General features: G+C 39.5%; 1 protein-coding gene across 5 annotated transcripts in view; it reads left to right on the plus strand.

The window, feature by feature from the left end:
* FTCDNL1 (formiminotransferase cyclodeaminase N-terminal like) overlaps positions 1-13,291 on the plus strand; it is a 47,313-nt gene extending 34,022 nt beyond the window's left edge. For all 5 annotated transcript variants that reach the window (XM_066280013.1, XM_066280014.1, XM_066280012.1 and 2 more), the window contains one exon: positions 12,345-13,291. In XM_066280013.1, coding sequence (XP_066136110.1) covers positions 12,345-12,781 — 437 coding nt within the window. In that variant the 3' untranslated portion in view covers positions 12,782-13,291. The remainder of the gene's footprint in view (positions 1-12,344) is intronic.
* Positions 13,292-27,942: the final 14,651 nt, after the last annotated feature.

Consider the following 27,942-nt stretch of genomic DNA (forward strand, 5'->3'; position numbering starts at 1 on the left):
AAATTGTGTTGTATTTTATCAAAAGCCTTTTCTGCATCTATTGATAAGATCATGTGGTTTTTGTTCTTTGTTTTGTTGATATGGTGTATTACGTTAACCGTTTTGCATATGTTGAACCATCCTTGAGATTCTGGGATGAATCCCACTTGATCATGATGTATTATTTTTTTAATATGTTGTTGTATTCGGTTTGCCAGTATTTTGTTTAGTATTTTAGCATCTGTATTCATTAGAGATATTGGTCTGTAGTTTTCTTTCTTTGTGCCATCCTTGCCAGGTTTTGGTATGAGGGTTATGTTGGCCTCATAAAATGTGTTTGGAAGTATTGCTTCTTCTTCAATTTTTTGGAAGACTTTGAGTAGAATAGGAACCAAGTCTTCTTTGAATGTTTGATAGAATTCACTAGTATAACCGTCTGGGCCTGGACTTTTATTTTTGGGGAGATTTTTAATAGTTTTTTCTATTTCCTCCCTGCTGATTGGTCTGTTTAGGCTTTCTGCTTCTTCATGACTCAGTCTAGGAAGGTTGTATTGTTCTAGGAATTTATCCATTTCTTCTAGATTGTTGTATTTGGTGGCATATAATTTTTCATAGTATTCTACAATAATTCTTTGTATATCTATGATGTCTGTGGTGATCTCTCCTCTTTCATTTTGGATTTTATTTATTTGAGTCCTGTGTCTTTTTTCCTTGGTGAGTCTTGCCAAGGGTTTGTCAATTTTGTTGATCTTTTCAAAGAACCAGCTCCTTGTTTTATTGATTTTTTTCTATAGTTTTTCTGTTCTCTATTTCATTTATTTCTGCTCTGATTTTTATTATCTCCTTTCTTCGGCTGGTTTTGGGTTGTCTTTGTTCTTCTTTTTCTAGTTCCTTAAGGTGTGAAGTTAAGTGGTTTACTTCGGCTCTCTCTTGTTTGTTCATATAGGCCTGAAGTGATAGGAACTTTCCTCTTATTACTGCTTTTGCTGCATCCCAGAGATTCTGATATGTCGTATTTTCATTTTCATTTGTCTGTATATATCTTTTGATTTCTGCGCTTATTTCTTCTTTGACCCATTCATTTTTTAGAAGTATGTTGTTTAGTTTCCACATTTTTGTGGGTTTTTCCCCCTCTTTTTTGCAGTTGAATTCTAGTTTCAAGGCTTTATGATCAGAAAATATGCTTGGTACAATTTCAATTTTTCTAAATTTGCTGATATTGTCTTTGTGGCCCAACATATGGTCAATTCTTGAGAATGTTCCATGTACACTAGAGAAAAATGTATACTCTGTCGCTTTGGGATGAAGTGTCCTGTAGATGTCTATCATATCCAGGTGTTCTAGTATTTCGTTTAAGGCCACTATATCTTTATTGATTCTCTGTTTGGATGACCGATCTAGAGCCGTCAGCGGTGTATTGAGGTCTCCAAGTATGATTGTATTTTTGTTAGTTTTTGTTTTAAGGTCAATAAGTAGCTGTCTTATATATTTTGGTGCTCCTTGGTTTGGTGCATATATATTAAGGATTGTTATGTCTTCTTGATTCAACTTCCCCTTAATCATTATGAAATGACCATTTTTGTCTCTGAGTACTTTTTTTGTCTTGTAGTCAGCATTATTAGATATGAGTATTGCTACGCCTGCTTTTTTTTGGGTGTTGTTTGCTTGGAGTATTGTTTTCCAGCCTTTCACTTTGAATTTGTTTTTATCCTTGTTGCTTAGATGTGTTTCTTGTAGGCAGCATATAGTTGGATTTTCTTTTTTAATCCATTCTGCTACTCTGTGTCTTTTTATTGGTAAGTTTAATCCATTTACATTTAGTGTAATTATTGACACTTGTGGGTTCCCTACTGCCATTTTATAAATTGCTTTCTGTTAGTTTTGTATCTAGTTTGATTCTTCTCTTTTGTTTTTCTATCATTTGTTTTTGTTTGTTTGTGTTCCATACTTCTTTCCTCTGTTGCTACCTTTTTTAAGTCAAGTGTTTTTGTGGTGGTTTTTTTAAGGGTGGTTACCATTAAGTAATGAAAAGGGTACCTACCATATTCATTGTAGTACCCTATCTTATAAGTATTTCTGCACTTCATCATCCTTTGCTACTGTTAATCTCCATCCTCTCCCCCCTTTTTTTTCTTTGTTGTCACAGTTTAAGTTTGGTTTTATTGTGTTCTTGGTGGAGCTGTTACTTGTGGTGTTGTTTTCTTTTGTTCTTTGAATCTGGTTGGAAAACCCCCCTTAGTATTTCCTGGAGTGGGGGCTTTCTGTTGATAAATTCTCTCATCTTTTCTGTATTTGTGAATGTTTTTATATCTCCTTCATACTTGAAGGATAGCTTTGATGGGTATAGTATTCTTGGCTGAAAGTTCCTCTCTTTCAGGGCTTTAAATATTGGGGTCCACTCTCTTCTAGCTTGTAGAGTTTCTGCTGAGAAGTCTGATGATAATCTAATAGGCCTTCCTTTATATGTTGTACTCTTCTTTTCCCTGGCTGCCTTGAGAATTTTTTCTTTGTCATTGGTTTGTGTCATCTTTATTATGATGTGCCTTGGAGTGGGTTTGTTGGGGTTAAGAAAACTTGGTGTTCTGTTTGCTTCTTGAATTTGAGGCTTTAGTTCCTTCCACAGGCTTGGGAAGTTCTCGTCTATTATTTGTTTGAGTATATTCTCCATTCCATTTTCTTTCTCTTCTCCCTCTGATATACCTATTATTCTTATGTTATTCTTTCTAATGGAGTCAGACAATTCCTGTAGGGCTTTCTCGTTTTTTATTATTTTTGAGTCTCTTTCTTCTTCTCTCTGTTGTGCCTCAAGTTGTTTGTCTTCTATTTCACTAATCCTATCTTCAATCTGGGCTGTTCTGTTAGCTAAGCTTGTTACCTCGTTTTTCAGCTCGTGAATTGAGTTTTTCATTTCTGTTTGATTTGTTTTTATAGTTTCAATTTCCTTGGTAATATATTCTTTGTGTTCATTGAGTTGTTTTCTGATCTCCCTATATTGCCTTTCTGTGTTTTCTTGTATATCTCTGAGTATTTTTAAGATTTCTATTTTAAATTCTCTGTCATTTAGCTCCAAGGCTTCCAATATGTTAAGTCTTTTCTCCATAGATTTTTCCACATCTATTTGTGTTACCTCTCTTTCTTTTGTATCCATAATATTCGGTTTCCTCTTTCTTATCGGTATTTGAGGGTGGTCTTATTGATAGCACTAATTAGAATTAATAAAGGGTAAAAAGTAAAAAAAAAAAAGGTAAAACACCCCACAAAAAAAAACAGTAATAATTTATTATTTCCCCCTTTTTTTCTCTCTTCTCTTTCCCTCCTCTCCCCTCCTCAGGGAAATAACGTGCCTATAATGGAGGGCCTGATTTGGGGTGAAGAGTTCAAGGGGCAAAAAAAAAGGGAGTAGGGACCTACTAAATGCAAAAAAAAAAAAAAAAAAAGGAAGAAAATCTTAGACAAGCATAAGATGATTTGCTTGTAAGTGATGGTCAACTAAGAGATATAATGAGAGGGATAAGAGGGAACCAGAAAAAAGGACCAAAAAAGAATAATAAAGAAGAAAAAATAAAAATAATAAGTAAAAATCTGTTGTATTAAGTGGAGCGAAGACTAAATACAATGGAGACCTTGGGTTGGGAGGACCCAAAATGCCACAAAAATAAACAAACAAGAAAAAAAAATAAAAACAAAAGCAAAAAAGAGAAATAAAGCCAAAAAAAAGCCTTGAGTCCCAAATTAACTAATTTGTTCGTGATTGAGGATTACATGGGAGGAAAGTAAAATGAGAAAAGAAAAAACGAATAGAAAGGAAAAAATAAGAAAAAGAGAAAAACGAAGGAAGAAATAAAATAGGAAGAGAAAAAAACAAAATAAAGCAAGACAAAAAAAAAAAAAAAAGAGGAGAGAGTGAGAGTTAAGTGTTTTGGAGTATAACCTTAAAGGAGGGTGAGGATGAAGAAGAAAAGTAAAATGCAACACTCATGGGTAGTGTAGTTCAAGAAAGGGGAAGCATAAGATGGGCAGAGAATAGAAGGACCGAGGTGGAGGAAATAAAGGCAAAAAGATAGAAGAAACAAACAACAACAACAAAAAAAAAAATTAGTGGATCAAGTTGTAAAGTCTGTGGGTTTTTCTTGATTTTGAGAGGTTAACTTCTTCCTTTTTCTTTTCTCTCCCTCTTCCTGGTCGGTGACTCTGTACCCCAGGCTCTGCCCCTGTGTCACTCTTAGGTAGGGATTTGCAGTTGATGGGATTCTATGGCAATGTCATATAATTGGCTTTAGTCTTGCTGGAAGTAAAGGCTTGTTGGCGTTTGCAGGGTCCAACGATGAGAGAGTTTGCTTTCCTGGATTCTCTCTCCTAGTCCCCCCTTTCTGAATTAGCAGTCTGGTGATCCAGGTATAAGGCTGCAACTGCTTCTGCCTGGGGAGTAAGAGGCTCAAAGAGCTGGGAAATCCCCACTCTATCCCCACTCAGTGCAAGGCTTTGGGAAAGGCTCTGACAGTCAGGGCCTCCAGTGTAATCAGGCGGGGGTGGGAGTCAATTGTTGTCAAGGTGACTGTTCAGCGCCTATCATTTAGTTGGACCTCTCAACCCAGGCTTTCCACGCTTTGTAGCCTGTTTTTGCAGGGAAGAAGAGGCACTAGTCTCTGCTTACGACTAGTGTAGTATAGACCTTATTATCTGCCAAGTCCTTCTTGTTAGCGTTTATCCCTGAATATGGAGGCTCTATCAATCAGAAGTTTCCCCCGCCCCTTTAGCGAGAGGCACTAAAAAATATCAGGCCTCTTGTCTTGGGTCGCTGAACTGAGAGAGATCTTATCAATTAGAACCGAGGGTGCGCAGATTTTATGGGTTAAGCTAATTTCAGTGATTGGGTCTCAGCTGTGCTTCCGAAGGTATTTTAGGCTGCCTGCGCGCGCCCCTCCCCCAACGCTTGATTGTTAGCTTGAATGGCTGGGTGAGGTGCCCCGCCCACGGAGAGAATCTCCCAAGCCTCTCCCGCTCGCCCCACCAGCTGGCGGCTGGACCGCACCAGGCGTAGGATAATGGAGCCCCCTGGGTGTGCGGGCCAGCAGGGCGCCCTGGGCGCGTGGAATGCCCAAGGCACGCGCGCGAATGGGGCACTCCGGGCACCAGTGGCCGGCGACCCCCACTCGCAGTGTGCGGGCCGCTGGGAACGTCAGCGGTGCTCAACCGGACCGGGCAGCGGCTCGCGGCAGCGGCTCGTGGCGGCCGCTTGCGGTGGCGGTTCGCGGCGGCTCGCGGTGGCGGCTCGCGGCTGCTCGCGGTTCCCAAGTATATGGGCTGACTCACCACAGGCGCACTTCCTTGCGGTTTGAAAGAACGTCCCTGTGGTAGATTCCTCCACACCCTCGTCTCTCAGATTCAAGTGATAACAGTCCTTTCACTATCAGTTTGTGTGGAACTCCGGAATGCTCCGAGGATAAATTTTTCTGTTTCTAGTTGATAAATTTGTTGTGATTTAGGGGAGAGCTGTCGGACGCGCTGCTCACGGCGCCATTTCCGTGACGTCACTCAGAAAAACATTTTTAAATCTGTAATGCTTCCAACTTACTTTTGTCATTTCTCTGAATCAGTCTTTTGATTATTTTCCAGTATCTTCCCTAAAGGATAATTATTAAGGTTTATCAGTGATCTGCATTTCAATGTATTTATTCAGATTGGATTTGATGGAAGATTCAAGATAAGAAGGAAAAGGAGAAGAGCTCCCCCCCCACACATATCCTTTCTGCTGTGTCACCTGACAAGTGCTAGAAGGCTTAGTTTGTACAAAGAATGTGGAAAAAAGGTGCTAAGGTTAGGTGACAGTTTAACAGGCTCAAAGCAGGTGTGCTAAGTGTTTCAAGGTGGAACAGTGAATAAGGGATGTTGATAACCAATTCATTTCTAGTATTTTCCAAACCAGGCTGGGATTGAGTTTAAGACACAATCAGCCCAAATCTTCGGTGACCTTACTTGCACAAATTTTCCCTTAAAAAGAACATTTAAGTAGGAAGGAATAAAATGCTTTCATTTTTTAAAAATTACTATCTATTGATATAGAATTTATAACATCTCTGTCATTAGGGTAGAGATGTTTTTCATCTAATTTTTCAGTGTGTTTAGTTTTCAACAATGGTGATTTTTCCTTCTTATTTTAAAATTTAATGCCTTTATATGTTTTTCTAACATTTTAGGTATATCATTGTTTCTGAACAAATTTTTCCACTTTTCCCATCAAAACAGAAAAGATTCAACACATTGTTGCTGTTTATTTCTTTTCCAAAAAAAAAAAAATTAAATAGAAATGATTGGTGCTATCAACTGAACACTTACAGTTAACTTTCCAGTGACAAATTAATCTACACAGTCCCCGAGAGGAAGCAGATCTATGAGGGAACAGGTTTCTGTTTTGAAGTTCCCTACGAATATTATAAACAGAAGAGAGAAAAAAAGTGAGCTCAGAAATGACTAACACTCTTAGTCAGTGCCAAACAGACAAAATCTTTTAAACCAAATTCCTTTTAAAAGTTTGTAGTTGGCTAGCGTGTGGGGAACATAAATTAGGGCAAAGCAGTAATAGTTGATACTTTTGGATCTATAAATAAATACTTTATACATATATATTTTAAAAACCCTAAACATTTATGGGATAACTTAAACACTGCTGGTTGATATGTTATATGAATGGCCTGCATATACTGTTTGCATCATTGTTTAAAAATACAGGGACAATTCTTTGAACTACATAGTTTCATATGATGCTTTAGGAATCATAGATGGAGGTAATTGGTACATCTTGGAATCAGGGACTTCTGTTTAGTTATTTAAATGGGTTACTGAGAGCTGCCCCTGCTACTTCTCTCTCTGTAAATGAGGAGTGTGGCATCATCAGCCACTTTTCTTGACATTGAATAATGCAATTTACTCCACATCAAAACTCTTGCTTAGCCTTTGAAAAGGAATTTTCCTGTTTTAGAATGGGTCTTTTAAGTTTTAAGGAACCTATATTCATAATTTTCTGTATGATTGTAAATCCAGTTGTGATGATGGAAGATGAAAGTCTGGATGCGTAATTAAATATGTAACCTGTAATGGACACATTCAGGACTTGGGCGGTGAACTGGTGAAGGGCACTGGTCTACTATAGAAAACTCAGGGGCAGGCAAGTCACCTGAGGTTCCCTCACCTGGGCTGGCTTCATTCCATGACAACGTGAATGTGTGCCAACTTCTGTGACTTCCCCTCGGAATCAGTGCTATTCTGAAAGATTCAAAGTTGAGAAACTGAGGCTTACTGAGGTTTCTTGTAGACCAGGAAGGTATCATAGCCACTTTGCAGAAAAATAGCTGAGCCAAGGTAGAGCCCTGAAGAGAAATTGAATTTAGACCCCTGCGGTGCCACTCCCAGCCCTGTGCCACGGGGCCTGCACTTAGCTTTCTTCTCTGTGGATCTGGCCACGCGCATGAGTCCTGCATTCTTCCTGCCCTGGGAGCGTGGGGCTTAGCAAGTGTGTGTGAGTTTTACGGCCTGAGTCATCAGATGTTCTGTTTCAGCTGTGGTTTCTCTTTAGTACATGTTCTAAAAAATTTAAGTTCCCAATGTGTAATGATGACTAATTGCTTTTGGTGTAATAACTGTTTATATTTTTGAACCTGAGTTCCAAATCTATCACCTTGCTCTCTTTATTACTCTGAAGCAAAGACCACATTTAGCCTAGGTGTTATCTTATTTCACCCTTCCTCATCTTTTTATACCCCGTGACCTGCATGGTTCCTGACACTCAGAAGGTTTTCAGTAAAGACGTATTTAATGAGGGAGTTGCATGTTGGTCCACGAGACTCTCTCTATTTATTCAAACTGTAACGTAATCCACAAATTTGAAGTTCTCTCTTCAGATAAAAATGACTAATATTCCAAAGCACCACCTCAGCACTCCCCTCATGCATGTTTTAATAGTAGCCACCAAAGAGGAGTTTAGTATAAGTAGAACTTCTAAAGACATCCCTCAGCAACTTCTGACCCACGAAAATGAAACATTTTCTGTGGAGGAAAATATATTTAGACTCCTTTCACTTTTTTTTTTTTTTTCATTTTTCTGAAGCTGGAAACAGGGAGAGACAGTCAGACAGACTCCCGCATGCGCCCGACCGGGATCCACCCGGCACGCCCACCAGGGGCGATGCTCTGCCCACCAGGGGGCGATGCTCTGCCCATCCTGGGCGTCGCCATGTTGCAACCAGAGCCACTCTAGCGCCTGAGACAGAGGCCACAGAGCCATCCCCAGCGCCCGGGCCATCTTTGCTCCAATGGAGCCTTGGCTGCGGGAGGGGAAGAGAGAGACAGAGAGGAAAGCGCGGCGGAGGGGTGGAGAAGCAAATGGGCGCTTCTCCTGTGTGCCCTGGCCGGGAATCGAACCCGGGTCCTCCACACGCTAGGCCGACGCTCTACCGCTGAGCCAACCGGCCAGGGCTCCTTTCACTTTTAAAGAGTACTTTACCTTCAATCTAAAAAACTTAATTTTGAGAATAATTTTGATATTTGATATAAAGGCAAAAAAAGGACACATGTTTCTTCTGAGTTCTGCTTTTCCACTGTTCTAATGGGCTCTTCACTATTGTTTTGTCTGACTGCAGTTTTTTATTTGTGTTATTCCAGACGTGGTCCTACCACAAGCATCTTTAAACCAGACATTAATAGCATAGTTCACAGTCATTACTGCCAGTGCTCAAACACAAATATTGCGTTTGTGTTTGCAAAAGCTACACATCAGATGTTAATTAAGTGCATTTGGGTTTTTTTTTTTCCTGCTTAAACAATCTGGCATAAAGAGTTTACATCTATATCAGTTCACCATAAGGTCTCTACAATATCTGAATCACCACCATGCAGTATATGATAAATACAGTGTTTCCACACAAGAAATAACAGAATTGTCAGGAAAACATCAGGCCTGTTATATTTCCTAGTGAAATAATAGTAGCTGAATCACAGTTTCTTTTTCTTTTTGATAAAAAAAGTATTTAACTAGGAGTAAACACCAATATTTAGAATGATAAGTTTTTCATTAAAGAACACATGGAAAGTGAAATCATACCAAAGCTCCCCCCCCCCCCCCCCCCCCCCCCCCCCCCCCCCCCCCCCCGTCTCTAGCTTGCTTCAGGGCGTTGTGGCAGTCGCATTGGAGAAAGGTGAGAATTGGGGCTTTGCCGTGAGGAGGTGCTGCGCCAGAGCCGCCAGCGCCAACCTGCAGGAGGCAGCCAAGTCGCAGACTGGGAAACAAACCTGCACACCAGGTTTCTAATTTTAGAGAAAAAATGGAATTACTTTCGTTATATGACATTTAACTAGAAATACGATTTGCTGGGATTGATGATCTCCCCTTATTTAAAAATCCTTACTAAGTTGAAATTAGCATAAACAATCACATTCAGCATTCGAATAAGGTCAATAGAACTGCTGGATTGAAAAGCGGAATTTGATTCATTAGAATTATATCACCACATTGGCGTTAGACTTGAAAAAGATTAAATGGAGGAAGTTGGGAAAGCATGCATCTGGGTAGAAAGAAGGTGTTTTTTTCCCTCTCTTTTCCCCTCCTTTCTTCCCTTCCAAGGGAGAAATGAGTCATGGCTTCATAACCCCTCAGGAAGGAAACTGCTACCTGATTAGATCAGAAACTTCTCAGATTCATTAATTGTCTCTGTTTATTCACTGCTTAAGTAAGATATAATGATAAAACAAATCAAATGATTATGTATAATAATTAAAGTTTAATAGAAAGAGAGCCTGGCTGGTGGCTCAGTGGATAGAGCATCAGCCCAGTATATGGACGTCCTAGGTTCAATTCTCGGTTAGAGCACACAGGAGAAGTGATCATCTGCTTCTCCTCCCCTCCTTCTTCCCCTTCTCTCTCTCTTCCTTTCCTGCAGCCAGTGGCTCGATTGGTTAAAGCGTGGTCCTGGGCACTGGGCACAGCTCTCTTGGAGTGCATTAGCCTCGGGTGCTAAAAATAGCTTGGTATTTGAGCATTGGCCCATGAAGGGGATGCTGGGTGGATCCTGGTTGAGGTGTATGTGGGAATCTGCCTCATTATCTCTCCTCCTCTCACCTAAAAAATAGAAGTTTAATAGAAAAGTTTAAAATATACATAACAATGGCATACATGAAAAATGATCATTCTGTGTTAAGTGGTTACCTTTTATTTAATTTAAAAAAGACTATTAAAGTTACTTCTAATTAATTATATTTTTCTAAGAAATAATTAACTTAATTTTGAAGGCATTTTAAAAATAGGGTTTTTTTTAATTACGTAAATCAATATTGGGACAACTATATTCTTAAACTCTTGTGTTCTGGGTTTAGGATCTAAACATTCTCTATATTCAATAATTAATCTTAGGCGATGAATTCATTTGTTAACAAGAACGATCAGCTTTGGAAATTCTACTATAAAAGGGACAGTCATTGGGCATATGCTGGTGTCTTGGAATTTGTTGAGTGTGGGATTCAGGAACTGTCCTGCGGCTGTGAGGATAGAATGGCCATGCCACCCTAGTGTGGGGAGGAAGAACCCTGGCTCCATAGGAAGGAACTTCCATTGAAAGTAACTTGCTCTCTCAAGATGATAAATTGCATGTGAACATCTGAATGTGGATTGGGCATATCAGAATTTTGAAATAGCAAAGCACTATAGGCCCAATATGTATTTTGAATAGTTGTACTTACTGCCACTCAATATATAGATACAAACTCTTCAGCAAAACATCAGTGGATTGTTGGAGTGATGCTACAGATCAGACCACTTCTTGAATGAGAATAGGGTATGAATATCAGATTTGAGGAAATGGGACTATTCGTAACATTTACTGTTGAGGGATGGGAGAGAGAAAAACCATGCTTGGATGTTTTCTGTTAATGAATGTTATTAGCATTGACAAAAAAAAAATCTTTTTCCAATGTACTCTGTGAAATGTTAAAACTGATATACTTCTCAAAGATATTTAGAGTAAGTGATTGTGTATGAGATTATGAGAGAGAGATGTATTGACTGTTAGGAAATTTAATTTTTATGAAATCAGCATTATGGAGAAATACTGTAATCTGATTCATTTCTGCAGAATTCCCAGTAGGAAGAGGCCCAGCATCAGGAGTTGAAATGTTTCATTATGTGTACATGTGTGGGAAAAAAGACGAAATGTGGTTTCCGTGTGCTGATTTTCTGTGAAGCGTCTATTTGTATGAGAGTGCTCAGGCTAAGGCAGCAAAGCCCCCAAACCACGGCCGTCTAGGGGAAAGTGAACCCAGAAGTATATCTCTGATGGATACTGACATCATAAAAAATAAGTTTGAAAGTGGCAAGAAAAAACTATGACAGTAAAATAATTTTGAAATAGTAGCTAAGGAATTGTCATATGCTGAGGATGAGGTCAGCCTTTTATCCCCCATCAATCCCTAATCAACTTTGCTTTTAGAAATGTAAGGTTCCCCCAAAACGAAGAAACTGCAAACCTAAGCTTTTTATACCAATGCTAATTTAACCAAGTTGTCCATCTTATAATGTAAACCATAATTAGAGCAGGGCTATTTATGTAACTTGAGCTGCACGATTCCTGAGGCAAGAATAGGAATAAGAGGGCCATCTGCCCCTGGGCTCTGAAGTAACAGGGCTCTCCGGGACACCGGCAGTCCCAGGCCCTGGGGAAGCTGCGTGTGGAAGGAAGAGGTGCTTCCAAAGATTGTACCAAAGAACATATACATAGTGCTCCAAACGCTGCCAAACCCACACTCATGAGACACAAGTGACTTTTCCTTTTCAGTTCTATGGCTGTTTTGTCACCTTTTAGTGACCTTCCCTAACCAAGACTGCTGTTGAGGTTCTCCTGAATTGGGTGTTCACCTAGCTCAGTGATATCAGGAGTGTGATTGGGGAGGGAGGGATGGGTACAGAGTGTGATTTACTCTTGTCTCCCAGACCCTTGGGCCTCACACTGAATTCCAACCCTGTGGAGACGACCGTGGAAATAAATGAAAGGCCAAGGCTTTTTGCTGCTGTTAATATTTAATACTAAAGCGTGCTTTCTTTTTTTCTGTTGATATCTTGGAAGGTCTGGAGTCTTCTTAACCATTCTAGAAAAAAAACAACCTTTAGATACTTTCAGAGTAGATAAAAGTTTCTGAAATAGCTCTATTATAAAGCGTATATATATATATATATAATTCTAGAGTTAATAATAAGAGATATTTGTAATTTCTAAAATAAAACCAAGTACAGGTAGCTCCTTGGATTAAAATAGGTTGAAGAATAGAACATTCAAAGAGAAGGTTTTGCTTTGCTCGATTAACATGCTTTTCTAATGCTTTAGGCATCGGCGCCAGCCCCTATGTGATGAACTGCAACGTTACCATTGACTCTCAAGACTTGGCTTTGGGAAAAGAGATTGCTGGTGCCATTCGGGGCTCAAATGCAAACGGATTGAAGGGCGTTCAAGCAATGGCTTTTCCCCATGAAGGGAAAATTGAGATAGCCTGCAACGTAGAGAGTTTTGAAGACCAAGAAGCTGCAACAACCTCAGAAGACCCTAGATACATGGCTTATAGTGTCCTCGGGGATCAGTTCTCTTATGTATCTCCTCATCATATAGAAGCTCAAGTTAAGAAGTTGGCCGGTGATCGGGGAATTGGTACTGTAGGGAGAGCACTAATTGGATTTACGCCCCAAGAGTGCAAGAACTGTGCTGAATATGCTATAAGGGAAAGTATTGGGGAATTCTGGAAGATACGGGGAGGTGTTTTCATGTGATCCAGTTTAAGGCTTCATGGAAATTTTAAGGGAAAATATCAATCATTACAAAGTGGGTTTTTTTTTGGGGGGGTGAGGGAGGCCAATGGAGATGAGGGGAAGATAAAAAGAGCTTAGTTATAGCTGTGTGTTGGAAACATTCTTTGTTCAATAACCAGTCTTTCTATCATAAATTGCATTATGATATTTCTAGTTGTCATTAAAACTTCTTGAGAACCGACTCTGCATAAAGCTTATGCGCTGTGTCTTTTAGAAGCTGTCCCGAATCATCTGAGGAGTATATCCATGCTTGCTGAACCACCTTTAATTATTGTGAACAAAACCAAAAATAGACTTGACTTACTTGATTTCCCCAAACTCTTTATTCCCAAGTTCTGTATTCAACTTTCATTTTTTAAGTAGTCATTTTTGTAATGAGTACTTTAAAAAAATCAAGTACTAAGTGACTAAAAAGTGGAGAGCATTATAAAATAAAATCACTCTTTCAAAGCATGACTCTTCTTTTTTGCATTTTCTAGGGTGACCTGTTGTTTATTCCAGAGATAACTCCAAAAACCCGATTTGCCTGACTTTTTAATGTTTATATTGGGAGGTGGAATGGTGGTGTTGGGCATGACTTCAAGGAATTGTGTTTATCCTTTTTGGAATTTAAATGGAAAGTCTGAGGATTTAGGGAATATATTGCTTTTGAGCAGTCATTCTGTGAACTAAAAGAAGCCACTTGTTGATTCTGGCAATTTTACATACATCTTTAGTATTTATATAATGCTTTAGAACAAGGTACTTTCTATTCATAAAGTGCAAAGCAATTGATTTTTTCATTGATTTTGTTTAGCAAGAAAGATTGTGGTCTTTCTAAATAAGAGCACATGATGTGGATTTATTTTAAGGAATTAAAAAAAGAAAGAATGAATTCAATGTTCACATGGGATCCAATGATATATCCTAATATTTTATTCATTTGACTCTTGAATCTGGTTGTATTAATTTTGTTGCAGAATTATTCTTCTTTGGGTGTTTTCTTTTCACTGTCAAAATAAATACCAAAAAGATGGAGAAATGATGGACTAGGTTTGGTTTTTAGGCATAGGAAGTTTAGTTGTTTTGGTGAAGAGAACAAATGCTGTCCAATTAGACCTGATGCATCCGTTTCTTAGTCTGAGAGCCGAGAAGCAGTAGTGCCTCATTCTTTGAGGCTAAGGCAGAGGCCACACAGCCTAGTGGAATGAGCACTGGACAGTGGATTGGAGGGCCTGGATTCCAGTCCTTGCTCTTTCCTTTCACGTAGCCAGAGTTCCATCACCTATAAAATAGGGGGAAGAGTTCTCACCTTGAACAACAGCTATATTCTGGGGAACTAGGTTGAAGTACTTTGTAAGCTGAAATGTAAAGATGAAACCTATTCTTTCCAGACACTCTTCTTTCCAGAGCTATTCCAGAGTTTTGCTTCAGTTGTGGGCATCAGCAGATGAGAGAGGGTAAAAGCACATGGTGCCACTGAGTTATCTGAAGTTGTGAGAGGATTTGTTTGAATCATTCACATTATCTGAATCAACCTTTCCACATTCCTGTCACTGCATTCCAGGCTTCTGGCTTTGTACAAGGCCTATTTAAAACCAAACATCTGTTTAATGGATACAGGGTTTCAGTTTTAGAAGATAAAAAATATTCTGGAGATGGATGGTGGTGATGGTTGCACAACAATATGAATTCTTAATACCATTGAACTGTATATTGAAAAATGGTTAAATGGTAAATTTTATATTATGTATATTTTATTGCAATTAATTACTAATAAGTATATATTAATTCCACAAGAGTTTATAAACACAAAACAAAAACATCTGAATAAAATTACTTCATGAAGCTCATACTTTCTAAATAAAATTTTGGCAAGTTTCTCATATCCGTTAAATATTCAAACATAAAAGGCCTGTTTTCCCCTTTCTAATCTATATATTATGATTGGACTTTGGCGCTACCTAGGCAGTTTAGTTAATGGTTTGAAATACAGTTGATTGAATTTGGCCTTTGATCGAAAAACAATAATTTACTATTTTTGTTATAAAGAATTTTCAAAACCAGTACAATCACCTCCTACCTCTTATTCATATTCTATTGTTTTTCTCTCTTCCCCTCCTTCCTTGATCCACCATCATTCCTTAGAAAGTATGAACTAGCAATAAGTTGCTGTAGGTTAACCCGTGGACAGATACCATAGCATCCGCATTCTCTATGCCCACGCCGGCCGAAGTAGCTGGAATAGATCTATAACAACTACGGGTGATCCTATTGGGTGGAGAAAACCTGACAAAATGAACTAACAAATAACCTGACTCGTATTAACCTTTTCTCATATTGGCCTCTTAGAAGCAAACCCACAGTTTGTGCAAATGTTTCTGCAGTATTTCTTTTTTCCAGTGGGACCACAAAGTGGACATTGTATGGAATGTGGCTTCATAGCTTGTTGAACTTCCCTCGGCTGCCGCACGACGTAGCCGGTGACTTGGGGGTGGGGGTGGGGTGTGAATAGGGCAAAATGGAGTTTACATCGTCTCAACTCTTCAGTATTTCTGCTCTATCCAACTTTAAACCTTAACTTTTTGTTTCTTAGAAGAGGGGCAAGGAAAGCAGAACCTCGGCTCTGAGGGTGATAGGAGCTTTTGTTGTTTCTGGTTGGAGGCGGGGTGTCATTTGTTTCCAACCTGGATTTGGGCTTGACTCAACAATACATTAAAAACTACTTCAACCTAAGGGAGTGGGGTGGGTAGCTGCAAAATAAAACAAAATGGGGGGTAATATTTTCATTCCTCAACATAATGAAAAGCTTGCTCTGTAATTGGTTTGTACTGTCTTAGAAGTGGCGTCCGTGGTCCACAAAGGACCACTCTGTGAGAGATCTGCAAGGAATTTATCATTCCCTCTGGCTGAGCCAACACAGGCTTGATATACAGTTTTGTTTAGTATAAATATTCTCATGTTACTGTTTACTCTGTGGGGATACGAGGATCTCACTGACAGGGTACGTGCTCCACTGCCTTGCTTTTAAAAGGCATTTATTTGACTCTGTTGTTTGTACTTGCCCAGAAACTTCAGAGAACGACCCAGGAACTTGTTTGATAAGCATCCAGACCATGCTCCCGGAGTATGTCGTGCTCGGGGGCTAGAAAAGCTTATTGTTTTAAGCAGGCCTGCACATGGCTTCGAAGGAGCCCATTTTTCATAGGTACGAACAGGGCAGACACTAAACGGCGGTGTCTCACAGCGCTCCTCGGAGCTGTAAGGCAAGATCCGCTCAGTGCGGCTCTGCTGGAGCTCGGCCTGATGTTGAATTACTGTGCCATTTCTTTTGTCCCTATTTGAAATACGTATTTTGCAGGAGTTTCGTTAGTTGAGATATGAGCCAGAGACCTAATCGGGAGATGAGTTTCTCATTGTAGAGTGTGTGCTTGCCCAGCTATTGTCTCTCGGCCCCATACCCACCCTTCCACGTGCTTTCTGCCCCTGGGACTCTGCAAATTACATTTCTTCTTTGCCAGCTGGTTCCCCCGTTAGGGTCTGCCCGTATGGGGCGCCGGGTGGGGGTCTGCAGGGGGGAGGGGGAGAGGGCTTGCTCCTTCCTGTTTGCTGTTTTTGGCAGAACCACCTCTCCACGGCTCTTAACCTGACGTTGGGTCTTGGTTCCAGGCTCCAGCTTGGTTTTTTTCTTTGTTTTGTTGTGTTTTTGACTCTTTAAGAACTAGTCTCATCGTGCCCGTCAGAAGCACCGGCCGTGGCGCTTTGCTGCTTCGGAGGTCTGAGCCCCAGCCCTGCCGGCTCCCCTCCCAGCTCCGGGCTCTGAGAACCAGCCTGCTCCCTGTGTCCCCTCAACCTCGGCCTGGTGCTTCCTGCAGCTCTGTCTCTGGGCACCACATTCTCTCCTTGTCTTTTAGTTCTCCAACTACTGCCGGCCATTTATTTATTTATTTATTTATTTATTTTTATTTTTTATTTTTTGTATTTTTCTGAAACTGGAAACGAGGAGGCAGTAAGACAGACTCCCGCATGCGCCCGACCGGGATCCACCCGCATGCCCACCAGGGGGCGATGCTCTGCCCATCGGGGCGTCGCTCTGTCGCGACCAGAGCCATTCTAGCGCCTGAGGCAGAGGTACTTCGTTGTTTCTGTTTTCCCTCCTGGAGCCTGTCAGAAGTAAACCTATCAGCAGACCAAACTGAAGGAAATGAGAAAAAGGCAGAAAATATTCAATGTGGATATAGCTACTAATGGAAACAACCCATTGATGATTACGCGTCTTTTCTTCTCATTAGCGTATTATTCTCTTGCTTTCTCTTTGTCCAGTGTCATTCTGGGTTCCCTCTCACAGCCTTGCTATTCTTTCAGCTCATGAGGTCTGAGTGTTGACTCGCTGTAAGACTGGGAAATATTACAAGTCATTGGGTGGAGTTTTCTAATGAATGTCTCCTGTGTGGTAGTTGCTTTTACCATTTAAAATGTAGACTAATATAATTGTAAAATTAAAAGCATTACAGTCTTTTCAGGCTTATACTCCTTACTTGTCTTTCCTTTTGTATCCATCTTCACCTGCCACGTGTTTGATGCTTTGCAGCTGGTGGCAGGCTCCCAGCCTACCTGAACCTTCTTTCCAAAACCTTTTGTGTATCATCTTACTTTTTCTCAGGAAACCCCTTCTGTAACCAGTCATTATTCCTAACTTCTTAGGCACCTGTATCTTCATAAAGACCAGCTACTTTGGAGAAAGTAGTGATTGTCATTGGTGTAGTGTAGCAACGAACACTTGTTATAAAACTATGTTGTTTCTGGTAAGTGTAAATAATCTTTGGCAATTAATAAGTACTATTCTCTGTCTACCCCCAAATTACGTTTAGTACTTTATCTTCTTTCGTGATACCTACTCCAATATTTCACAAGGATAAAAGGAAGATAAAATAGCAAGATCCCTGTACAAGGAAAGAAGTCTTCCATGAACCCTTTTAGCATCATTCATTATAACTACTTTTTAGTGAATTCCAACTAAGTGTCAGGCACCAGTATGTGATTTTCACAACAACCCTCTAGAATAGGTGACTATAAAGTAATAAAATTCCCCAAGTTCTTTTAGCCCACTGGTCCCTGTAGATTTCTATCACTGCCCTAACCCTAAACAGTACCCCTGGACACACCTCCTCAGGACTCCCGGCCTTTTCTCCTAGGCCCAGTTGGCTTCTGTCTCTAGTTTTTTATGATCCAGTTAGAAATTGTAAAGCCAGTTGGTTGACACACCCCTTCTATGGAGGATGACCCACCTCCAGATCTTGAACTCCTTCCAGACTTTAGAACTCCTCCATGCTTCTTCATCTTTCTTCACTTAAAATGTCTTCCAAATCTGTCTTTTACACAGTTACGATCCACTGAATTCTTGCTCATGTGTTCTTTCCTGTACCTGGAAAATCCATCAGCTTTCAGTTTCATAGCTTCCTCCCTGGACCGTCAGGGCCTCCTCTGCAAGACAGCATGTTCCGTTCTGTTAGACATGACCCTGCTTCATCGAGTGACGAAGTAGAGGATGAGTCCCCACATCCCCACATTTCTCCCAGATGATTTTCCTGGATTGAGCCACAAAACTTGCTGCAACTAATTGGGAGATTCCTGGAATCATTCCCACTGTCTTGAAAGAGCCAAGTCAGCCATAGGACCCAAAATGGTCCCCATCGGTGTTTAAGTCAGCAAAGAAAATTGCCACCAGATGGTGCCAAAACTGTAGCCAGGACCAGGATAGGTTTGGATTGTGCAAGCAAATACCCCAGAATTCTGGCTGGCGGACTCTATAGAGTCACTTGGGTTAATTTATTTTGAATTCATATCCCCACATTTTATGCATTTATGTTTTTTGGACTTGAAACATTGAGTTGTAGAAAGGTTTTATTGATCTCTTATTTGTCTTGCTGGCTAGATGGGAAAGTCCATGAGGATAAGGCTTTATCCACAAGTATTTATTGAGCACCTACTGTTTTTCTGTAGAACAGATTTACCATGATGCTAATGATACTTAGGCTGTAGGTGCCCTCACTTGCATGAAACCCTTGTAAGGCCTGGGACAGACTCTCTTAATAAGCTCATATGGTCATATGATTTGTAAAACTTGCAAATGTAAGATATTTTAGCCACAATTTGTTGAAACTGCTCTCTTCCCACTTAAATTTCTTTATTATACTTTCCTTCATGATTGGTGGTACCTGGGTGGCCAGGATCAGCTTCTTGGGCTCACAACCTGTTCGACAGCACAGGGTCCTGCACGACAGCACAGGGTCCTGCACTTGGTTCAGTGCCCCGCTGTCACTGATAGTCTGAATATTTTTAAGGAAGAGGATCCCCATTTTCATTTCCACTGGACTCCACAAATTATGTGGCTGGTTCTGGAAATGGTTATGGGCCTTTTTGGACGCAGTTAAAGGGAAAACTGAGTTGGGGATAATTAGGATTTAGTGGGATATATTTATGTGGTTCATAGTCACTTCCATGTGTAGTTAAGTTATTGCCCACTCTTCCAGTGTAGGAATGGCTTCCAGGAATACTCCTCTCACCCACTGTGTTGGACACATGGAGCCAGGCCAGAGGATTACCACAAATGCATGTGTCCTCTGGTGCCTAGCACCAGAAGTACTTAAGTGAGCAAGAAGAACAAGGTTCAAGGGGTATGGAATCTATGGAAAATCTTTCCAATTATTAGTAGCATGAAGTTGTAATCGAAGAATGTGGTTCTTAATAATGTCCATCCAGAATAGAACCTCTGTCCTATAGTAGTGTATGTATTGATGTAGCATATACAGTTACAAACACAACAGATTATTTCTTTCTTTCATGACAAAATATGAAATAGAAGTAATCAAAATTCATGTTTCTGGCAAATGAATCTCTGGTAGAACTACAAAGAGAATGTATATCTGTGTGTTGTATGTTGTATGTTGACAAGTTGCATGTCAAATATTAATAATTAAAAACAGGTTTCTATCTACCCTTCTAGAAAGAATGAATTAGCTTTGTATTATCTTTATATAAAATAACATATCATTGCCACTTGAATGGGTGATCAAAGAATATGCACCATAAAAATGTGGAAAACATGTAGAAAAGTATTATAGAGATAATTAATAAAAATGTCATGTTTCTAGAATTTACAGTAGTGATAGTATTTCTCTACTTTTAAAAATGTGTCATGATTTACTTTCTCATTCAAAATTTATATATGAGCTTATTATTTATTCTTCTATTTATTTATTTATTTATTTATCAAGTGAGAAGCAGGGAGGTGGAGAGACAGATTCCCACATGCACCTGACCGGGATCCACCCTGCAATCCTGTGTGGGGCTAATGTTCTGCCCATCTGGGGCCTCTGCTCCATTGCTTGGCAACTGAGTTATTTTAGTATCTGAGGCGAGGCCATGGAGCCATCCTCAGTGCCCAGGGACAACTTGCTTACTCGAGTCACAGCTGCTGGGGGGGGGGGGAGAAGAGGTAGGGGGAGGGGTGGAGAAGCAGATGGGCGCTTCTCCTGTGTGCCCTGACTGGGAATCGAACCCAGGACTTCCACATACCCGGCCGACGCTCTACCACTGATCCAACTGGCCAGGCCTATTTATTTTTAATTTAGGTATAATTGACACAACAGCATATTAATTTCAGGTGTACAATGTAATGATTCTATATTTGTGTATATTGCAAAATGATCACCACAATAAGTCCAGTTAACCACCATCACCATATGATTACCGCATTTCCCCATGTATAAGACACACCTTTTTTCGAAAAATTTGGGTTTTTCTGAAAACTGGGTGTGTCTTATAAAGTCATTGTAGACTTTTTTTTCTTGCATTTCCTGCTTTTTTGAGCTTGTTTTTGTGCTCATTGTTGAAGTCAGTAATTCATCATCAGACACAGATGAGGACAAGCTAATGGATGGGAGTTTTGACAGTGATGAGGAGTTGTATGAATTTTATGATGAATAAAACTTGAGTGTAATATCCATTTTTTTTCTAATTTCAGGCCCCAAAACTAAGGTACGTCTTATACATGGGAGTGTCTTGTACATGGGGAAATATGGTACTTTTCTTAAAGATGGTATTGAAAATTTTATATGCTTCAGGTCTCACGGAACCCATGTGCTGACCACATGTGTGCACTTGACTCATGCATTATCTTCTTTAATCCTCTCAACATTAGTCAGATCAATGCTCTCCAGATTTGTAGGGCAGACAGCGGGGCTCAGGTTCAGTAGTGTCACTGAGGTCATACAGCTGGGAGGTGAGTCCAGGTTGCCGTCCTGGTCTGCCCTCGCTGAAGTTCATGCTTTATCCTCTGCTCTCTGGTTTCTGGAGCAAGGCATCATTTCCTCGGGAAACTCTTCTAAGACCACCAGGTTAGGTTATGTGCTCCTTAATGTCTGTCCTTTCTTTCCTCATCCGCATCACAATTATTTAATTATGAAAGTGAGTGATGTAATTCTGCTTCGACCCCCGAGGAGGAGTCTGTTTTATTTATAGCGCAGGGGTCAGAGTGCATAGTCACCGCATTAGTTCTTTTAGGTCTTCTGGTTTCCAGAGGCACCTTAGAGCAGCTCTGGTTTCAAACTCGTTTTCAACTTTCTTCCTCCCAGGCAGAGCAAGGGTCTGGGGACCACAAAGCATTAGGGTCAGAATTAATGCCCTGAGAGGGTTGGGGTTGTGCAGGTAGCTGATAATGGAGAGATGTGATATTTATTCATTAGTACCTTCATATGGAAGCGTGGTACCTCTTCTAGGTTCCAGGAATCCATATCCGGGGGCATGAGGGTGGTAGCCATTCATGCCATAAATGTCTGCTTCATAGGTTTGTATTTTCGTAAACTGAGTCATCTTAAAATGGGGGAACACCTGTATCCAATTTTCTCTGAAATGTACAAGTGAGATCTCTGATACTCCTTATTTCAGATGGGGTTTTCTGGATGACACCATCTGGCAAATGTCACTTTGATTAAAGTAAATATGCAGCATAGTTAACACTGGGAGCCTATTTGAATTTCCCTAAGTAGCCACATATTACAGGAGCAGAAGGCAGTCGGCTCTTTGGGTTGGGAGAACTTGAGAGTGTTGCATTCCACATTTTGGTGTCATTCGAATGGCAGTGTGTGGCCTACTGCGCTTTGAAGGGTTTTGTGTATTTTTCTTTTCTTACCATTGGGCATTTTTTTTCTTTTTCAGTTTATTTTGACACTAGGAAGAAAATATATAAAAATAAAAAAAACTTAACTTTATGATTGCCAAGTTTCTTCCAAAGTAAGAAAAGAAACCAGTTGTTGAAAAATATGATGAATGGTACCCTTTGTTTTAGTTTCAGTGTAGTGCAAGGGGGCAGTGCCGTTGGAATGAGGCCAAATTCCCCAGGCAGGAGGGAGCATTGGGCTGAAAAGAGGTCTAGTGATTTGGGGGGGGGTTGTCAGGTTGGTGTGTCAGGATTTCCTCTCAGCCATTGCAAACATCTCTCCTTTCTCACATGCCCACCCCTCCTATCTTTCAGTCATTCATTGTGTTTTCAGCACTTGCTGCTGATGAGGATGTCATCTATTTGTAAGAAAATGCCATTGGTGCAATGTGGGCCTTCCAAGCCTTTGAATTGTGGTTTTCCCAACTTCCACAGCTACTGACTTTATTTGACTGTGGGATCGTGTATGGTTGAGGCCAGCAGTCAGTTGTTAATGTGTAAGCAAACCCTAGATTTGTTAGCATTATTCCTCCTTTGCTGTTGTCTTGTCACCAAGTGGTTTGGGAGAGTCAAGGAGCAGAGAGCCCAAGCTCTTTGTTCTGTAAGCTAACCTCAGAGCCGACCCCTTCGCCAGCCGCACACTGAAGTTAAGAGGACGGGATTGGTGGGAGGGGGTCACACTTCACTTTCAAGGGAGTGAAGGAAATGTCCCAGATGCCTGTAGACTATCCATATGTTTTCTAAGAAGTGAAATCTAAAACTGCTCTGTGGACATAGGTAAACTGTCACTCAGCAAAACCTGTAGCACTTGCCCAATTTGGAAGTCCCTTCTGAAAACTTTACGTACCATGACTGGCATATTTAACTAATTTTTTTTATAAATTTTGTTGGCAAAGGTGTTCCCCCCCCCCCCCCCCCAGACTGTGTGCTCTGTGGGAACAGGGACTGTTTTACTCACTTTGGTAATTCCAATACTTGGCATCAGAAAATCTTTGTTGAGTAAATTCATGTACGGATAACTGAATTCAGAGCCCTGTTGTTGGGTCATGACTAGACAACTTTCTAGGTTGAAGGTGGTTTAAGCATTTATCAACTGACTTGAGGTCTTGTTGCAAGACATTGAGTTACATTGAGAAGGTAGATTTAAAGGAAGGAACCATTTGGAACTTCTAGGGAACAGAAAATTTGGCTCAGCTGATGTGTGAGGCTAGGGACACGGGGTAGAAACCCCAGCATTCTTTATAAAGACAGGTAATAAAATGACTTTAGAATGCAAACACCTGACTCTTAGGCAATGTCAGTGGAGGACAAAGTGTTAGTCTGAGTGCCTCAGACTTCTTCCTCTTGTCTTCACTCTTAAAATCAGGCTGTCTTTTCAATGCTCCACAAGCCACTTGTAAACTCTTTAAGGAAAAATGATGCCAGGTTCTGTTCTGTGGCTACCAGATTGGAGCTTTTCTCTCCCTGCTTCATTCAGTTAATTGAGCTGTGATGGAAGGTTTAGTAATTTATTCTATCGAGTCTTTCTGTACAAACAATCCCAGGCTGAGGAAAAGAGACTTAACTGAATCTCTCCAACACTTGAAATGCAGAATTCATGTTTTGGAAAACACCAGTGAGTCAGTGTCCTTAAATGTTATCAATAAAAGACAGTCTCTATCATCAGCTTTCATGAACTGAGCTCAGAGTTGCCTCCTTTTATTGCTTCTTATATGTTTACAGTGTCTCATTTTTTTCCTTGATTTCTGGATTTTCACACCATATGGCCACATCTTTAAGTCATTTTTCAGCTGCTCTATTAAATAGTAAAATGAGATTCAGAACAGATTTCTTTGATTTTAAAATAGCATTTTGGGTGTGTGATTTTTTTTTTCTTTTGTAAATATAAAAAAGAATTAAAGCACTCAAAAGCCTGAAATTTCAGGTATTCTTATGCAGATGGTGAAATATGTAGCTTTATATTCACTTAGAGTAAATATATGCTTATCTCATGGTATTTCACCTGCAGTATTATTGATTCATTCATTCTGCATATTGCAATTCATTTCTGCTTAAACAAGATTTAGCCTGTGCTGTTGCTAATGAACATAGATTGAAAATGAAATTAAAAGTATGCCTTTTATAACTATCCAGTATTATATTTCTCATTATAAATGACTGCTGTAGTTTTTAAGTATATATACTACATATCAACAATGCTCTATTGCTATAATTGCGGTTCTGATTCTGATATTTAATAAAATAAAATGTAGGAGTCACCTGTCTTACCTTTTTTCTGGGATATCTAGTGGTTAGCTTTTTGAGAAGCTACAAAGGAGAGAGTGTTATGCCAACACTTAGCTCCTTAGTGGAGTTGGTCCGTGAGGGCTTACAGAATAAACTCTCGCCATTGGATACAGTTTACTCCATAAAGGATTGGACATTTAAAAGGCTATTAAATATTTACTGTTTGTTTTCTGAGCCACAAAAGGCATTTTGTTGTAAGCTGATTTTTTTTTTTTTAAGGACGATACTTAACAAAGGGAAACCGCTGCATGAACAAATGTTGTAACATGAGAAAAATATGCCATTGATTCAGACTTTAGCAGCAGGGACTGTGTCAATCATAATTAATCAGCTGAGGAGTATGTGATCTGAAATCTTCAATTATCCATTAAAATCTGGACATCGACTTCAAGAAACGACTGACCTAGAGTTGATTGTTTAAAGTTAAAACCAAGTGCACTCAACATCCGGAAGGTCAATAGTCTCTTAATTGTAATTCAGTGAAGTCAATTTTAAGTAACATACAATTTGCAAGTGTTATAAATACAGTTTCCATATTTTAAATTCAATGATCATACTATTTGTTATACAAATAATTTTTAGTTGAGGCTAAGTCCATTGAATAAATATATTTTGGTTACTATTGACATTTTTAAGTTTACTATTTAATATAATACATAGGAATGTAGCAAATTTAGAGCAACTGTTCTAAATATTTTAGGTAAAATTCTGCTTTTCCTGAATTATCCTAGTATATTCATTGTTTTTACTGTCACCATGTCCAAGGTCCATGAGACCTTTCAATGGTAGTAACAAAAAAGTAAAAAAAAAAAAATTCTTAATCCTGTTTAAAATCACAATCACCTCCACATGATCTATTGTATCATTTTCCATAACATAAATCTCTGGAAGAAATTGAAGCTATCTCCCAAGATGTTCTGTACCATTTCTGGAATGTAAAGACTGTCTTCAAGACCAAAATTAAGAAGACTTTATGTTTTCCAGAAAGCAAAAATCATTACCTGAAAGTTAGTGGTGATAGACATGAGTGCTTTGTCTTAAAAATGTGATATAAGAGAGATGGCACTTACCCAAAGACGAATGACAATGTGCTGTAGACAGTCCACTGACAGGTCAGATGGACAAACATTTCTCTGTGTTGTCATTTACAGCCTGATGTGGGGATCGGGCATGTTTGCATTGTTGTAGAATGGTCAGAGAAGGAAGGCCTCGTGGATAAGAGGCCTTTGGAGCTGAAACAAGGTGGAGAAAACAGAATGTGCTTGTGTAGGAAGAAACCAAGTCAGTAGGAGAGCTCAACTAAAGCAGGCAAACATCGTCTCTAGCCACCTTATGTTAAGTGGCCATGTTTAACATAGCATAGTGAGGGTTGGGGAGACACCTTTCAAGAGTATTCAGGTCTAAGGGTCCCTTATTTCCCAGTAAATATCATCTTGGAAAATAATAATAATAATTTCATTACCTACCATTTATTGAGTGCCTTGTATGGCAAGCATTGCGTTGCGCATTTTGCAAAAGTCCAAGCTGAAATTTCTATGATGTCCTTTTCTCTAATAAGGAGACTGATGCTTACCTAAAGTTAACTGACTTTCTCTGGCCCACATAGCTTTGAATGGTAGAACTGGCATGTTGGCCTCAGGTCGGTCTGACTCCAAAGTCCTTCCCTGAAAGCTGTTGCCTTCAAGAGGGTAAAGTGCCTGGGGAAATGGTCACATGGATGGATTATTAAAATAGCTTTAAAATGTGACAAATATTATTGTTTTTAACTGAGCAAGAAAGGCTGAATTGTCTACTGGGGAAAATCAGGATAGCAAATGACTACCAACCTCTGGTTGGCTTTAGTAATGACAGCAAGATTTTCCACCACAGAGAAGTAGAAATGTGGCTGTTATCATATTAGGCTGGACTCTTTGGGCCACTGATCAACATAATCTATGACTCCTCCTCTTAAGTGAGAAATATTTGCTTTGGCCATAATGCTTTTTTTAATATACTTTATTAGGAATATTGGTTCTCCTATGCAAATATAGCCAGCCCACTATTATGTGTAAAAGCCACCCCTAGTCCCTTTAAGCCCACTTGGAAATATATTAAAAATGTCCAGCTCCCAACTTTTCTATCAGTTCATACTCAAATAGATGACATTAATAAGATTAACATCCATTACTATTTATCTGGAAATTCTATATGGTTTTTACGACATCTGTATTTTCAATGATGGTGCTTAGAGATTTCTATCCATCTAAAGCACATCAGCCAGGATACTGATTTGTTTGAACATCGATGTATGGGAAAGTGATCTCTAACTGGAATAACTAGAGATGCAGATCTTACTCTTTATGTCACTCCTGTCTGCGAGGTTTTGGTCCTACACTTTGAACTAAACTTGCAGAGAAAAAAGTGATAACGAAGTGCAGTGCACATAGAAAGAGTATCTGTTAAAATACTAGCTTTGGAGAGAAACTGAGGTTTAATGCAACACAGGAATTTTCTCTACGTCTTTAGCAGATTCTCATTACAGCTGATTTTAGGTTTTGACCCAAGTGCTTGTGAGTTCTTGATGTCAATTCCATATGTTTAAGAGAGAATGTCAATCTGTTAGTCATTTAGACCCTTCCTTCATTCATGGGTGCTATGCATTTAATACTGGACTCTACATTTTAAAAAATGAAAACGTCTATATCAAAAAAATTGGCTTAGAGTTTGAATCAAATCACCATTCACTCGGAAGGATGGTTAAGATATTGTGGTGAAGATTTACAAGGGCAAAGTGACTGGATAAATATACTGAACCAAACTTTGAAATACTTTTATCCTCTCTGTTCAGTACTTGGTGGTAATAGTATTATTATTTTTATGAATGATAAACACTCATATCTGTTTTATGTTTCTGTCGCTTGCTTTTCAAGTACATATCACCCTTCCCCATCTATTCCTAGAGAGTTTGCACTCAGAGGGTTTCTCTGGGAGACTAGACAAGAATTATGCCTTGAGTTATTTGTCCTTTATTCATACCTCCCTAATTTATTATTTATTCAACATCATGTATTATTCCCATGTTTCAGAACAGTCTCATTATGGTTCTAAAGGAACTTTGAGCATAAAGATACTTGCAGGCAGTTGGGGGTGTTAATTTCATATAGACAAGTGTAGCAATTAGGATCAAGGGCTATCTCCAGCCATTGTGTGATTCCAGAAGTATTTTGAAGTCAGTCTTCATGTGTGTGCTCCCTAATCTGTTAAATACAAATCAGAAAATTATAAATTTAATAAGATATTTGAGAGTACAATGTGAATCGAGAGAGAGAGAGAGAGAGAGAGAAAAGACTTGCTTCTTAATTTAACCAGAATTGATGATTAAATTATTTGTACTTGGTATTAGGATATTTGGAAATTTAGAGAATAGCCCCATGGCTTCTATTTCAGATCTTGCTTTGAATAGAAGTATGCACATATGGAGCAATTAGATAGCAATTTGAAGCAATGCGTGGACACAAGAAGGAGACAAATGTGTATTCTGGGTATAAATGGACTGGAGAGATAAGAAATGATCAGAAGGAAATATAATCAGTTATGCATGAAGCAGTACTGAGGAGGGGAAGAGTATTAAATAATGAGATAACATGAGGAAGAACAC

Source organism: Saccopteryx bilineata, chromosome 5 (genome assembly GCF_036850765.1).
Source record: "Saccopteryx bilineata isolate mSacBil1 chromosome 5, mSacBil1_pri_phased_curated, whole genome shotgun sequence".
Lineage (NCBI taxonomy): Eukaryota > Metazoa > Chordata > Mammalia > Chiroptera > Emballonuridae > Saccopteryx > Saccopteryx bilineata.